The 16,081-nt window shown below is 43.4% G+C and overlaps 1 protein-coding gene across 2 annotated transcripts in view; it reads left to right on the top strand.

The window, feature by feature from the left end:
* Positions 1 to 937: 937 nt before the first annotated feature.
* PLOD2 (procollagen-lysine,2-oxoglutarate 5-dioxygenase 2) overlaps positions 938 to 16,081 on the top strand; it is a 267,967-nt gene continuing 252,823 nt past the window's right edge. Inside the window, exon 1 of one of the 2 annotated variants that reach the window (XM_069727592.1) lies at positions 938 to 1,286. In XM_069727592.1, coding sequence (XP_069583693.1) covers positions 1,169 to 1,286 — 118 coding nt within the window. In that variant the 5' untranslated portion in view covers positions 938 to 1,168. The remainder of the gene's footprint in view (positions 1,287 to 16,081) is intronic. The other variant, XM_069727591.1, reaches the window with a different exon arrangement.

Genomic DNA, 16,081 nt, shown 5'->3' with positions numbered 1-16,081 from the left:
CAATGTGTGCACATACCCTAAGGGCTCATACTCACTTGCGTGAAATACGGCCGATTCTCGCATGGTAACACCCGGCTCTGCCGCCAGCACTTGGGAGCGGAGCGTGCAGCTCCATGTATTGCTATGCGGCCGCACTCTCTGCTCTGGAGGGCCGGCGGCAGAGCCGGGTTTTAACATGCGAGACTCAGTCGTATTTCACGCACATCTGTATGAGCCCTAATAGAAACTCGTCACCGCTTCTGTATTTTTGGCTATGTGCACACGTTGCAGATTGGGGTGCAGAATTTTCTGCACAAAATCTGCATCTCCTGGCAGAAAACACAGGTGCAGATTTTGTGAATTTTTGTTGCGGATTTGCTGCGGATTTTGTGCGGATTTCATGCGTTGTTTACCCCCGCATATTTCTGTGATGGAAGGGTGCAGAAACGCTGCAGATCCGCACAAAAGAAGCGATATGCTCCTTCCTTCAATCCACTGCGTTTTCCATGCAGAATTTTCCGCACCATCAGCTCAGCATTTTTTTTCCTATTGATTTACATTGTATTGTAAATCACTTTGCGGATCTGCAACGTTTCTGCGCGGAAAGAAAAACGCTGTGGATCCGCAGTAAATCCGCAGCGTGTGCACATAACCTATCACCCACTCCTGGTTTCCGCTTACACATACTGAGGTAAAATACTGACCAAATACTGAATGTGTGAACGTGGCTTTATTTCGCCTCTACTTACGTTTTTCATTCATTAGTGCAAACAACTTATTGTTCAAAAAAAGAATACGCCACATAACCAACATAGACATACGGCTATAAATCCGTCTCTGTACTGATATCACGTTTTCATGGTTTCCTTCTTTCTGCTTCTAATAAAAGCTCTATCATTACAGCAGAACTTGGCAAATAAAGGCGAACAAGATCTGGAAATCCTCCCATCCCGCCATCGGATGCTGCTTGTCTTTACAGGGTATTGCACACAATCTCCCAGGCTCCCTGGTATGACATTGCACGGTGTTCTCTGAGGATGATGATGATGACTTAGCACCCCCTTCTTTCCCAGGCCAGGTCCCATAGATTGCAATAGGTGGAGCCAGCTCCCTCTACAGCTGCTGGTTCCCTCATTACACAGCACACTTCAGTCATTCTCTCAGCTGCTGCTGCTCCACAGGAGGAGACATGCCTCGGGGCTATTCTCGGCTCCATCTCTGGGTATTATTATGCAGTTACCTAATTGTGTTATCTCAGCTTAGCAGAGCCACTGACCCTGAAGCCGAGCAGCCTGCCATTCCTACAGGTAAGTCCTGTGCCCAGCCTAGTGTGCCAGCTCCTGTGCTAGATACAGGGCCATCGTGGTGCTGCCTGCACAGCCCGGATCTAGGGCAGAGGACAGGGTTAAACATTAGCTTGTAATATGGAGTCAATGTGCATCGTAATAGCTGCTTGTGAATTGCTTGGATGCAGTTGTCTAGTTACTCCATTACTTAGGTACAGTAGTACAAGAGACTCATTACTTAGGTGCAATGGGACAGGAGACTTGTTACTTAGGTACAGCAGTTCTATAGGAGACTTATTGCTTAGGTACAGCAGTGCTATAGGAGACTTATTGCTTAGGTACAGCAGTTCTATAGGAGACTTATTGCTTAGGTACAGCAGTTCTATAGGAGACTTATTGCTTAGGTACAGCAGTGCTATAGGAGACTTATTGCTTAGGTACAGCAGTTCTATAGGAGACTTATTGCTTAGGTACAGCAGTGCTATAGGAGACTTATTGCTTAGGTACAGCAGTTCTATAGGAGACTTGTTGCTTAGGTACAGCTGTGCTATAGGAGACTTATTGCTTAGGTACAGCAGTTCTATAGGAGACTTGTTGCTTAGGTACAGCAGTTCTATAGGAGACTTGTTGCTTAGGTACAGCTGTGCTATAGGAGACTTGTTGCTTGGGGACAGCAGTGCTATAGGAGACTTATTGCTTAGGTACAGCTGTACTATGAGACATTTCTTAGGTACAGCAGTGCTATAGGAGACTTATTGCTTAGGTACAGCAGTGCTATAGGAGACTTGTTGAGTTTCTATGTAAGGTGTTAGACAGTGATTCATTGAGCATTCATAGCCTAATAGCCCCAGACACTGTGCTGTTTATTTAACACATTCCCCTGCACGTACACACATTCTGCTCCCTCCATCTGCCCATTTAATGCTGTTGATGTCACATTTCGTGTTTCCATCCAGGTTGCATGCCAGCTCCGTATATAAAGCATTATTTGTGTGACTGTATGAATAATATGAACTCTGTATCCTCTACATGGTAAATATGTGTAGACACACCCTGGTGAACTTGCTGCATCTCCCATTCTGCTAATATTCTGCTTACTGACTTGTGTAGATAATCTGCCTGAAGTGATGGGGTTAATACGTCCACTCATAGATGTCTTATTGTATACACTCATAGATGTCTGATTGTATTACTCAGGATGCGTCTCTATTCTATAAGTCAGGGACTGCTAAAATCAGTAGCAAATTCCAGATAGCAGAACTTGACTTTATCTGACTTTTGTGCACCCCTGGAGTGAAATAACAAAGTAGATGTACCTGCAGTCCTCTGGATCACTGTGATCGCATGATTATATTGTGCTTCAGCCCTGTAACATCTCTACATGTATTTAATAATACTGCAAACTTGGCCGCTTCATTGATGGTTTGGGATAAAGCCAAAATTTACTACAATGGCCAGTATTGGGGCTTGCTCACCCCATCGTATAAATCGGATGCGTTCTCGCTGACTATATCACTCAGACTGATGGTATTCAGTGGCTCGGTGCTGATGACTGTTTTTTTCACTGACAGAATCTATGAAAAAAATCATAGCATTCTGAGATTTCACTTAGTGAATAAAGGGGTGTGAGAAAAACAAATCGGATGCCGTACGGAGCGACAGTTAAAGCATCCAATTTTTATGGATTCATTACAATTCTGAAACACAGGAAACTGCAAGAGTATATTCCCACGATCAGGTACTGCTGCGGGTTTGACGCTATGTATTTATGAAGCAACAAACCCACAGCGTCCTGATGTTACAGCATAGTGGATGGGATTTCTAGGAATCCCATGTCGACTATGCCACTGTGTGCCTGCGGATCATCCGCAGGGATGGACATGCAGCTCGTCTCTCCAGACCGCAGCATGCCCATTTCTATTGCAGAGGGACTAGTCTCCGCAACAGAAATGACATAAATAAAAATTTATTGAATGTGATAAATCCGCACCATTCAGTGAGCATATGCGAACTTACCTGCATTCAGTAGAGGGCAGCGCCTTAAATACTGCAAACATACGCTGCATCCAAAGCACTGCTACTTCCAGATCGTGAACACATAGTCGAAATGGTCCTGTAAATCAGGGGTCCCCAACTCCAGTCCTCAAGGCCCACCAACAGGTCATGTTTTCAGGATTTCCTTTGCATTGCACAGGTGATGCAATTATTACCTGGGCAAGACTAAGGAAATCTTGAAAACATGACATGTTGGTGGGCCTTGAGAACTGGAGTTGGGGACCCCTGCTGTAAATGACTGATAGCTGCTGGGAAAAATAACTGTATACAGACAGCACATGGATGACAAGTGAGGAAAAAGCCCTACCGCTTTTCTGCATGAGACTCAGGCCCATATTTTCCTACTGTCGTGAGACCTTCGCCTCGGGCTAGAACTACACACAGCGTTTTTGACAAATCTATTTTTTTTGTGTTGTTACTGCAGTATTGTTCAGAGGGTTTTTTCCTCTTGTGCGGAAAAATGTTACCTTATAAAGTTTATATTGCAATGCATTTTTTTTTCTCTAATGTACTATTCTCTAAATATGCAATTTTTTTTCAGGCGATTTTAGGGTCCTTTACCAAAATAGCACTACACAAAACGATTACCAAACGCTCAAGTAAAAAAAAATATAAAAAGCTTGAAATCCTTCCAGGTTTTGTTCCAGGGGAAGTCATTGATAAGAAACCTATTTTGTGACTGATTTTTAGTGTTCGGTTTTCTCTATGTAATGTCCATGTCAGCGGTAAAGTAAGGCCGGGGACAAACTTGCGAGTGTGATGCGAGAAACTTGCGCATCAATACCCGACTCTGCCGCCGGCACTTGGGACCAGAGTGTGCGGCTGCATAGAAATACACGCAGCGGCACACTCCGGTGCGGAGTGCCGGCGGCAGTGCCTGATGTTGGTGGAAGAGACTCGCGCGAGTTCCTCACATCACACTCTCAATGTGACCCCCGGCCTAATAGTAAATCTATGTCCAAATTTTCATTCCAAGTACTGAGAAAAACAATATTTCTTTTGGACTCAGACCAATATTATTCAACAAAGCTCTTCAGATGAGCTTTTTTGTTTTTATGGGACGAATCTGCTTGATAAAAAAAAAATAAATTGCAGGATGCACTAATGTCTGCCGCATGCCAAATGAGACTCGCCTTTCTAAATCTGTGTGCAAAAAACAAAAAAGATGCCTTACGGAACATCCGCAAAGCATCAGTGTTCTTTACAGATACATTGAAGTTTGTAACTGAAGAAACTATTAGGTCTTGTAAATTGTGTTCTAAAATATTGATGCCGTCAGACAATTGTTTTCTACGCTCATGTGAACCCAGTATTAGGTTGCCTTTTCTTGGCCGCCCTTCTTTCCCACTTGGTGTTGGTTTACGCTCTGGGTAAATGTATCATCTATTTTAATATAATGAGCTGGCTGTAGAGGATGTATTTATCCATCGTGTAGCTGCGTTCACCACGGGGATCTTGATGAGCACAATCTGCTGCTGTGATCTTCAGGAAGTCGCTCGTACTTCTAGACTGTATGTACTAATGGCCGATGAACACGACCGGCCTCTCTGAGTAGCGGAAACACTTGGGCTCCTGCGTGTAAATACAGGTCGGCACAGGAAATTGGACTTGGTGCTAATACAGCTTAGATGACTTTTGCACATGGCTATTAATCTACGGTCTGATTAGAGTCAGTTCTTGTCTGTTAAAGTTTTTAAACAGTTAAACTGATTTCTGAATAAGATCCTTGTGGGAAAAACACACAGTAAATTGCAGGAAATGCATAAGAAGCTGGCTTGGCCATTACCCTCCGCCGGTGATACAGTGTTGGCTTTGTTAGTGGAGAGAGCGCCTGGCACTAACTATCTTTTTAGTGCAGGGACACAGTTCTAGATCTGTTTGGGATGTTTCCTTTTACGCCGCCTTATGTCTCAAGTGTTCCCCTTGAATTCTGGATATACACAGTGGTCTGTAGTTCTGTCCTTATAACATAAAAGTTTTCATTATGCTTTTGCGACCTAAGGCTATGTGCACACTTTGCAGATTCCACTGCGGATTTTTCCGCAGCGGAATTGCAAAATCCGCAGTGAAAACCCATCGCGGTTTTTACTGCGGATTTATCGCGGTTTTTATTTCGTTTTCTTCTGCGGATTTTCAACTGCAGTTTTCTATTGGAGCAGGTGAAAATCCGCAGAAAAGAAGTGACATGCTGCGGAATGTAATCCGCAGCGTTTCCGCGCGGATTTTTCTGCAGCATGTGCACAGCGTTTTTTGTTTCCCATAGGTTTACATTGTAATGTAAACTCATGGGAAACTGCTGCGGATCCGCAGCGGTCAAATCCGCTGCGGATCCGCAGCAAAATCCGCAAAGTGTGAATATAGCCTTAATGTTCACCATACATAACCTGTCCAGGAGAAGACTAGTGACTTCCAATTAGTCATTCACTATGTGAGATTAAACAGAAGTGACAATGTATTTGTATTTGCAAATTTCACACTGAAATGACATTTAAGGACTAAGTCCTCATTCAGACAACCACTGTTCCGTATATACGGAAAAAGAAACACAAAAAAACGGACCAGTTTCATGTGTACTGGATCAGATTTTCATCAGTGTTCGGTTGATGTGTGTCCATTTTTACTATTGGTGATTATAAAGTTTCTCCTACCCATTACATTGTTAAAAATGGAAAGCTCACAGATGGCATATGGTTGCAGTCTGGGATTTTCACAACCTATTTAAAGCTCATTCAGGAATCCGTGTATTTCTTTATTGATATTGACCCGCAATGGATGGGCTGGTGGTAGAGCTACCAATCCATGAAATATAGGAAGCTGTCACACTCTGGTCGGGAGACAGTCCGCGTGTGGTGGTCTGGGAGCATATCGATTGGTACAGATGTCTAAACGAGCCCTTACTTGTGTGGGAAATCTATGACTCTGTAAAATGAGTACTATATGTGAAAATCATATATAGAACGTGTATGTGGAAAAGCTAACACCTCATTCAGAAAGTTTTATTTTGCAGAAACTCTATCACTCTTGTCCTTTGGTCGTTGGGCTTTGAAGCTTAGTCTCATTTACCAGCATAAAGTTAGAAGATCGGATACTTCCCCTGGACAAATGTTACCATGTTTCTTAACAAGGATAAAAGCAATTAGCAAATAAAGTAATTGAGAGTTGGACACCTTTTCAGACAAATGTACAATATTCACTGTTTTGGTGGCATCATGGGGTTTTATCCTAATATCTAAACAGTAAATAAAGGTTGGATGTTTAGAATGTCATCAAAAAGTTAATTTATTTCAGTTCTTCCATACAAAAAGTGAAAATCATATTATATAGTCATTACAAACAGTGATGTATTTCAAGTGTTTATTTCTGTTAATGTTGATGATTATGGCTTACAGCCGATGAAAACCCAAAAGTCATTATCTATGTAATTAGAATAATTAGCAAAAAACACCTGCAGAGTCTTCCTAAGCCTTTAAAAACGTCCCTTAAGGTACTGTCACACTAGACGATATCGCTAGCGATCCGTGACGTTGCAGCGTCCTCGCTAGCGATATCGTCCAGTGTGACAGGCAGCAGCGATCAGGCCCCTGCTGGGAGATCGCTGGTCGGGGAAGAAAGTCCAGAACTTTATTTCGTCGCTGGACTCCCCGTAGACATCGCTGAATCGGCGTGTGTGACACCGATTCAGCGATGTCTTTGCTGGTAACCAGGGTAAACATCGGGTAACTAAGTGCAGGGCCGCGCTTAGTAACCCGATGTTTACCCTGGTTACCATCCTAAAAGTAAAAAAACAAACAGTACATACTTACCTACAGCCGTCTGTCCTCCAGCGCTGTGCTCTGCTCTCCTCCTGCTCTGGCTGTGAGCGTCGGTCAGCCGGAAAGCAGAGCGGTGACGTCACCGCTCTGCTTTCTGGCTGCCCGGCGCTCACAGCCAGACCAGAGAAGCAGAGCGCCGAGGACAGACAGCGGTAGGTAAGTATGTAGCGTTTGTTTTTTTTTTACTTTTTGGATGGTAACCAGGATAAACATCGGGTTACTAAGCGCGGCCCTGCGCTTAGTTACCCGATGTTTACCCTGGTTACCGGGGACCTCGGGATCGTTGGTCGCTGGAGAGCGGTCTGTGTGACAGCTCTCCAGCGACCAAACAGCGACGCTGCAGCGATCCGGATCGTTGTCGGTATCGCTGCAGCGTCGCTAAGTGTGACGGTACCTTAAGTGTATGTGCACACGTTGCGGATTTATGTACTAATTTTTCCGTGCAGAATCTGAAAAATCCACAGGTAAAACACCTTGTGTATTACCTGCGGATTTACAGTTTTTTTTGTGCGGTTTTCACCTGCATTTTAACACCTGTGGATTCCAATTATGGAGCAGGTTTAAAATGCTGCGGAATCCGCATAAAGAATTGACATGCTGCAGAGAATAAATCGCAACGTTTCCGCCCTGTATTTTCCGCAGCATGTGCACTGCGGATTTGGTTTTTTATAGATTTACATGGTACTGTACACCACATGGAAAACTGTTGCGGATCCGCAGCATCAAATCTACTGCGGATTTGCAGCAAAGTCTGCAATGTGTGCACATGCCCTAGGTCTGTTTCAGTAGGCTCCACAATCATGGGGAAGACTGCTGACTTGACAGATATTCAGAAGGCAGTCATTGATTCACTCCACAAGAAAGTAAATTTTGCATTTAATTTGGAAATCAAGGTCCTAGAGTCTGGAGGAAGACTAGAGAGGCACACAATCCAAGCTGTATGAGGTCAAGTGTGAAGTTTCCACAATCAGTGATGGTTTGGGGAGCCATGTCATCTGCTGGTATTGGTCCACTGTGTTTTATCAAGACCAAAGTCGGCACAGCCGTCTACCAGGAAATTCTAGACTTTTTCATGCTTCCCCCTGCCGACAAGCTTTTTGGAGATAGAAATTTCATTCTCCAGCATGACTTGGCACCTGTCCACTTTGCCAAAAGTACCAATACCTGGTTTAAAAACAACAGTATCACTGTGCTTGATTGGCCAGCAAACTCGTCTGACCTTAACCCCGTAGAGAATATATGGAGTATTGTCAATGTGAAGATGAAACACCAGACCCAACAATGTAGACGAGCTGAAGGCTGCTATCAAAGCAACCTGGGCTTCCATAACAGCTCAGCAGTGCCACAGGCTGATTGCCTCCATGCCACGCCGCATTGATGCAGTAATTGATGCAAAAGGAGCCCCGACCAAGTGTTGAGTGCATTTACTGAACATACATTTCAGTAGGCCAACATATCAGAATTTAAAATCCTTTTTCAAGGTGGTGTTATAAAGTATTCTGATTTACTGCCAACGGAAAGGCAATCATTCAGCCATGGTTCCCTAGAGGTTTCCTCCACATAGGGTTTTCCTCTCCTGAGCACTGTAGGATGACTCTTTGTGAGTAAGAGGTTTGCCAAGTTTAGTCCCCTTGATGCTTTTGTAGGGACTTCTACTTTATAAGTTGATAAAAATGATTTATGAAAATAATCTGAAAAAAATAAATGGCTAAGTGTCAAATGTGACTTGCAGTTTATAACCCGTCACAGCTTTACAGTTTAGCAGTCAGGTGGAAGTTGCAGACAAGTTATGGTGGACTCATTTTAACTAATAGTGGATGTAAAACCTCATGGTGGTGAACAGGCTCGCTGTGGTGGCCAGCCTCAAGGATGCTGTAATGGTAACTAGGGTTGAGCGAAACGGATCGTTCATTTTCAAAAGTCGCCGACTTTTGGCAAAGTCGGGTTTCATGAAACCCGACCCGATCCCTGTGTGGGGTCGGCCATGCGGTACGTGACTTTCGCGCCAAAGTCGCGTTTCGTATGACGCGCTTGGCGCCATTTTTTTCAGCCAATGAAGGGGCGTGGGCAGAGTGATGACATAGGTCTTAGGGGCGTGGACGCCTATCGCCATGTTGTTGCTTGTGCGCTGTAGCTATTTGCACTGTGTAACACCAGCTTTTCAGTAGAGAGAGAGAGAGAGAAAAAAAAAAAATTCCCATTGGCTTTGCATTGGGTTTGGTGTTTCGGTCGATCCTCGACTTTTCGCCATAATCGGCCGATTTCACTCGACTCGACTTTTGAGATAGTCGGTTTTCGCGAAACCCGGCTCGACCCTAAAAAAGTCAAGGTCGCTCAACCCTAATGGTAACGTCAATCAGGGATGGGAACGGTGGTTAAGCAAAGGAGTGAGGGTAAGGCTATGTTTCCATGTTCAGGAAACTTTCAGGATTTGCTGCGGATTGGACGCTGCGTACAGCCGCAGCGTCCACTGCATAATCGGACATGCGGCACATCTTTTATAGACTGAAGCATGTCTATTTATCTTGCGGAGATGCACTGTCGCCGCAAGATAAATAACCCAATCTATTAATACGATGCGGTGATTCTGCATGTGTTCTGTGAGCACATGCTGAATCACCGCACGTACAACAGGGGGAAGCACTTTGGGCAGAGCAGGTTATATATTAGGGTACATAACCTAATATTGCCATTGATGCCCTGAAAGTTTACTGGCTCTGCTTGAATGGCAAGCCAGTGCATGTTGCCCCTTTATGGCTGCCTGTCCTGGTGCTGTATGTCAGACAGCTGGGGATATCACAGTATTTGTGAGTCCCAATGTACTAGCACTTCACCTAACTCTTAGGCCGGGATCACACATGTGAGAAATACGTCCGAGTCTCGCATGGTAATACCCGGCATTGCCGCCGTCACTCAGGAGTGGTGCATTGGCTGCATAGCAATACATGCAGCCGCACGCTCTGCTCCTGAGTAACTGCAGGAATGCCGGGTATTACCATGTGAGACTCGGACGTATTTCTCACATGTGTGATCCCGGCCTTACTGTGAGGGTATGTGTCAACGGACCGTTTTACATCCGGACTAGCTGCGGATGGAACGCTGCGTGGAGCCGCAGCGTTCAATCCACAGCGTCCAGATGTTACAGCATAGTGGAGGGGATTTTATGAATTCCGGTCTCCACTATGGGTGGTAACACGCATCCGGCGGCCCTGCGATTCCGGACATGCGGCACGTCTTTTTAGATCGCAGCATGTCCGTTTACCTTGCGACGCTGCAAGGTAAAACACAGGTCCCTATGTGTGGGGTGTGATGATTCCGGATGTGTGCAATGGAACACATCCAGCATCATCACGTCTCCAGAAGGGGGCGGAGCGCGTTTTCCACTCCGTCCAAAGCGCCGGCCATCCTGAACGTGGACACGTACCCTGATTGTTTTAATCCTGTGATTTAAATAAAGCTGTGGCCATTTTGACAACCAAAATAATGTTTTTTTTTGTGTATTTGAGTGTCTAGGTTTACTGTAGTTATGGTTGTTTTAAGGTGGTGTGGGGGTCCGTCCATATCTAAAAGTCATGCATTTGGTGTCCCTTCTTCTAGAGGTGTATTTTCCCGGCTATTTATCTTTATCTTTTCTCTTCCTACATGTGTCTAAGTGAAAAGAATACCTAAATTCCTCAGTAGATCTATAGACCTGTACTGTGCATTCCCTTACATATAGCTCATGTACATTACATTTGTTGCCAAGAAGTCATAAAATGGAGCATAATCAGCTACAGATTTTTATTTCTCCTAAGTAGATTTTTATTTTGAAGATGCTCCAAGCTTGCTTAAAAGTATGGTGTTTAATATCATTATATATTAGGTGAAGGTCATTCCAAGTATGTGAGCATATCTCATGCACTCTAGGAGAAGTACTGTACAGTTTGGAGCTTATGGCTTACCGCTCATAAGGTCTTTGTGTTTCTCCAGTTTACTATGTTGCCAGACAATGTCACCTTGCTACTATTATAAGCTCCAAAACCCATCTTTGCATGAACACAGGGGGTAGCTATGCCCAATCCTTCTTCCACTTCTTCCTTTAACCTTCACTTTTCTCAAGTTTATATTGGAAGCCAAAGGTAAGAGGAAACTTTAGTATACACAAACGCAAGTAATTATTGTCTAGGAAGAAAATAAAGTACTCATTAAATCAACTGATTTTTTACCTGTTCATTCCTCTGGAGATTTAGAGCTGATGCTCCCATTGCTTCTCCTGCCATAACAAGTAATTAGCATGTGACCACTGTAGCCAGGCGGTAATCGCCTGACTTTATCGCTAGCTGGAGAGCTGTCACGTTGAGCACATTCTTCACAATTTGTTGAGGGTAACTTATACCAACTTGCATCCTGGGTGATTGACTTAAGATGTTAACGAGTAGATGGCACCTAAAACAAAACTTTATCTGGCAGGACAGACTTGTTCTTCATAACCTGCATCTAACCCTTTACGCTAAACTCCGTAAAGCTTAAAAATATTCCAATCTGCACAATTCCTGTCTTTTAGACGATTCACGTTCAACAAAAGTGCTATTGAAAGTGATTAAAACATTGTATGTACGCCAAAACTGTATCAATAAAAATGATGCAAAAAGTCCTCAATCAACAAAAAAAAAAGTTACGGATCTCAAAAATAGACAAACATATAAATCAACTTTTTTGGTATCACTGCAATAGTTCATTTTTACTGCTCTATGAACACCATAAAAAAACAAACTTTCCCCTACCCCCCCCCACTGAAAAATAAAAGGGATTAAAAATTGCTTTTTCTATTGCCATTTCACTGTAAGTATATTTATTTATTTTTTTTAATCTAGTTTCCTTTTTATATTAGATGATGATTAGTGGTGTAATTCAAAACGATTTGTTGTCCCACGAGAGAGCAAAAAAAGTATGACACTCTTGGAAGAAGGGAAGGGATAACATAAAGAGTGAAAATTGACAGGGATTTATTACTACATGCAGATTTGAGAAGTCATCTATACATTAGGATGTTTGAGCAGATATGGTATATACGGTTTTATATGGTTGAGCAGAAATGAAGAGCACAGCTGGTGGCCAATATCTTTTGAAGTGTGAGCACATTGATTAAGCTTGCAGGATGTTCTTTAAGTTTCTAGAATTTGACCTTGTAGAAAAGTATTCAAGAGACAAATTGAGCACACATAAAATACTGTTAGGTTAAGTCCCTACAATTAATTTTTTGACTATGCGTATTTTTGTTGCACCAAAAAAAAAAAAAATTCCTATGATTACTGTGTCTTTAAAATCCACAGCAAGGCAATTTTCTCTTGCACGTATTATGATTTTTGTGTCTTTTTTTTTTCCCCATACAATTGCATACTTCTTTCTATACTTGGTTTTCTCTGGCAGTCCCATAGTCAATATAATGGAGCAGATTGATCATGTGCACCTCTGTTCCATTCAAGACAGAGCAGACGTTCTCAGTGCACAGGGTTCCAGAGATCAAAATTTGGGATCACATTGGGTCCCTGCTGTTGTACCTCTAGCGATTAGCAAGCTATTCCTTATCTTTTGGATATGTAACTTTTGTTGTTTTGTGAATAATACTACGTAAATACACTTAATATAATAAATGATTTCTCAACATTTAACATGCCATTTTTCATGACAACTGCAGTCTTCCAATTATTCAGCCCCCTTCATGACTGTTTAGTACCTAGTAGGACACTTTTTGCTGTTATGACCTATTCCAAACATGATTTTCTAGCTGGTCACCAGCTTTTCGAAGTGTTCCTTAGGAATCTTAGCCTTGCTAGCAATCGCCTATAGTTAACTAATATTCTTGGTTTATCAAGAGAGTGGTCCAAAAAGTTGAGATCATTGCTCTTCTTGCTCAAGAATACAAAAACATAGTAAAGGCATTGAATTTTCCCAGAGATGATGTTGAAAGCATAAGTTCAAACTTAGTTTCGTTTTTCTGCCACTTCCTGGTAATGTAGCCATTGTTACTCTATCATCTGCCTCCAGATTCCTGAGAAGGCAGCAGGTCAAAATCCTTAAGGCCGGATGCACACAATCCGGAGCTAACAGCTCTTTGGGTGCAGCGTATGTTTAACGCCGGGATCACACACCGTGAGATACGGCCGAGTCTCACAGGATAAAACCAAGCTCTGTCACCGGCACTCCAGAGTGGAGAGTGCGGCCGCACAGCAATACATGGAGCTGCACGCTCCGCTCCGGAGTGTCTGTGCCAGAGCTTGGTTTTAACCTGTGAGACTCGCACGTATCTCGCTGTAGTGTGACTCCGGCCTAACACAGGTACTTGGATGCAGTGACAAGGCAGGAGTTAACTACAACAGGGATGTACTCCTGGCAGGGAGATAACTGGGAAAAAGGGGATGCAGGGTAAACAGTATAACTGCTATTCAACTATTCAGTCTTTGCTTAACAGTTTCACTTATCGTGGCTCCACAGCCTGTCACTCGCTGAAGGTTCCGTGGATAGCAGGATGCTGGCGGAAGTCAGTGTGGTGTCTTCTGGCGTCCTCGCTCAGCACACAGTCCTACTTCTGGCACTAGCGGGCGGTGTCCGGTTTTGCCCGCTGAGCCACTAGTCTATACAGCTGCGGAGCAAAAGGATAAAGCTCTCACGGGGCACATATCTCTCTGGGCAGCCGCCATCACCTTAATGGCTGCGCTGCAGTGATCTGCATGGCGTGCACCTCTCTGGGTGTCTGCAGACGCCGGAATGTCTGTACGGCGATGCTCTGTCTTGCGCACGTTCCCCTACTCACCCGCTGGTATGGGTGAGTCGCTCCCCTCACAGTGGCTGCGATCTGCACCTGTCTTGTGTTCTGGCGGGAAGCCCTTCTCTGTTCCTGTGCAGCACCTTTTTGGTTACTGTCCCTGGCCACGCCCCCTTCACTTAGGTTACCGTCTCGCTCCAGCTTCAATTGCATTCCAAAATTAAGATCATCCCCAGTACGCTCAAAACCAGATAAATAGGACAGAATTGGTTCACAGTCTGATTTGTGCAGCAATGAATAAAACCAATATATTAAATTTTGTACAGAATAAGAAATAAACCAAGGGACCTAATTGAAAATAGTGTACATAAATTCCCTTTAAAGACAACCTTTTATTCTCATTCATCCTAAGAAAACACCTACCCAGTGCAAAAAAATGGTAGAATACCAATGATAGAGACCAAATATAACTACAATAATCCTGCAATAGGCCTGATTTTTTTTTTTTCCCCTGCCTAGCTGTAGAGGTTGGCACCCTAAAAGATGATTTTTTTTTTTTTTTTGGTGCCCCCACTCAATGAGGATAGCCCTTCACTCCCCTATTAATTCCCTATTAACCCCTTAACAACTGCCGATACACCTTATAATGATGGTAGTTAAGGGTACTTAAACCACAGCACCGTTAATTAACCCCTCCGGTTTCTTCTTCCGGGAGAAAATGGTGGGCATATGCGCATTGCGCCCGCCGAGATCTGCCAGCCGGCACCCAGCAACAATAGAAAGATTTTTTTTGTTTGTTTCATTTTGGTCACTGTGATAGACCCTATCACAGTGATCAAAATAAAAAAAAAATAGTAAATAAACCCCCCTTTAACAACCCCTTTAGTTAGGAAAAAATAATAAAATAAAGAAAATGTATTTATTTCCATTTTCTAATTAAGGTTACAGTTGGGCTAAAGTTAGGGTTAGAGTTCGGATTAGGGTTTGGATTAGGTACATCAGGGGTCTCCAAATGCGACATGGCTCCACCATTGATTCCAGCCAATTTTTTTGTTAAAGTGAAATGGTGCTCCCTCCCTCCTGAGCTCGGCTGCCATGTGCCCAAACGGTGGTTAACCCCCACATATGGGGCATCAGCATACTCAGGACAAATTGGACAATAACCTATGGAGTCCAGTTTCTCCTTTTACCCTTGGGAAAATAAAAAAATTGGGGGCTAAAAAATCATTTTTGTGAAAAGAAAATTATCTATTTTCCCGGCTCTACGTTATAAACTTCTATGAAGCAATTGAGGGTTCATAGTGCTCACCACACATCTAGAAAAGCTCCTTGGGGGGGGGGGGGGGAGGAATCTAGTTTCCAAAATCACATGATGCGCCCTCTGCTGGATGTCATCATATGAACTCGAGCGTGGGAAAATATTCTGAAGAGTTCCCAGGCTCGAGTTCATATGAGGACATCCAGCAGAGGGCGCATCACCGCAACTCGAGGTAACTAAGGGTCATTCACCTACATTCCATTCATTCGCCAGGTTTTCACAGGCAGGGGCGGCTGAATTAGCAGGCTTCTGCTTGTAAAATTAGTTAACCCTTTCAAATGGATTTACAGCGTGGGACGAGACTGATCGTCGGAAGGTATGGAATATTGTTGTTTGTTTTTTTGTTTACATTTGTTCCAGGTGACAAGGGTCTTCAGATGGATTACCAGTATAATAAAATATTACTACAAAGTGTGTATTTATTTCATTAAAATACTTTGCAATAATGTGTGTTTTTTAACCATTTCATACTGTTGGATTAATAATGGATAGGTGTCATAATTGACGCCTCTCCATTATTAATCTGGCTTAATGTCACCTTACAATAGCAAGGTGACATTAACCCTTCATTACCCCATATTCCACCGCTACATGGGAATGGGAAGAGAGTGGCCAAGTGCCAGAATAGGCGCATCTTCCAGATGTACCTTTTCTGGGGTGGCTGGGGGCAGATGTTTTTAGCCAGGGGGGCCAATAACCATGGACCCTCTCCAGGCTATTAATATCTGCCTTCAGTCACTGGCTTTACCACTCTGGCGGTGAAAATTGCGCAGGAGCCCACACCAATTTTTTCCGTGATTTAACCCTTTAATTTAATAACTAGACCCCCCCAAATTTTGGACATACACACTACTAACATTAGTAGTGTGGAATATGCAAAAAAAAA

Source organism: Ranitomeya imitator, chromosome 5, assembly GCF_032444005.1.
Source record: "Ranitomeya imitator isolate aRanImi1 chromosome 5, aRanImi1.pri, whole genome shotgun sequence".
Taxonomy (NCBI): Eukaryota; Metazoa; Chordata; class Amphibia; order Anura; family Dendrobatidae; genus Ranitomeya; species Ranitomeya imitator.
This window is presented reverse-complemented; position numbering and strand designations above follow the sequence as displayed.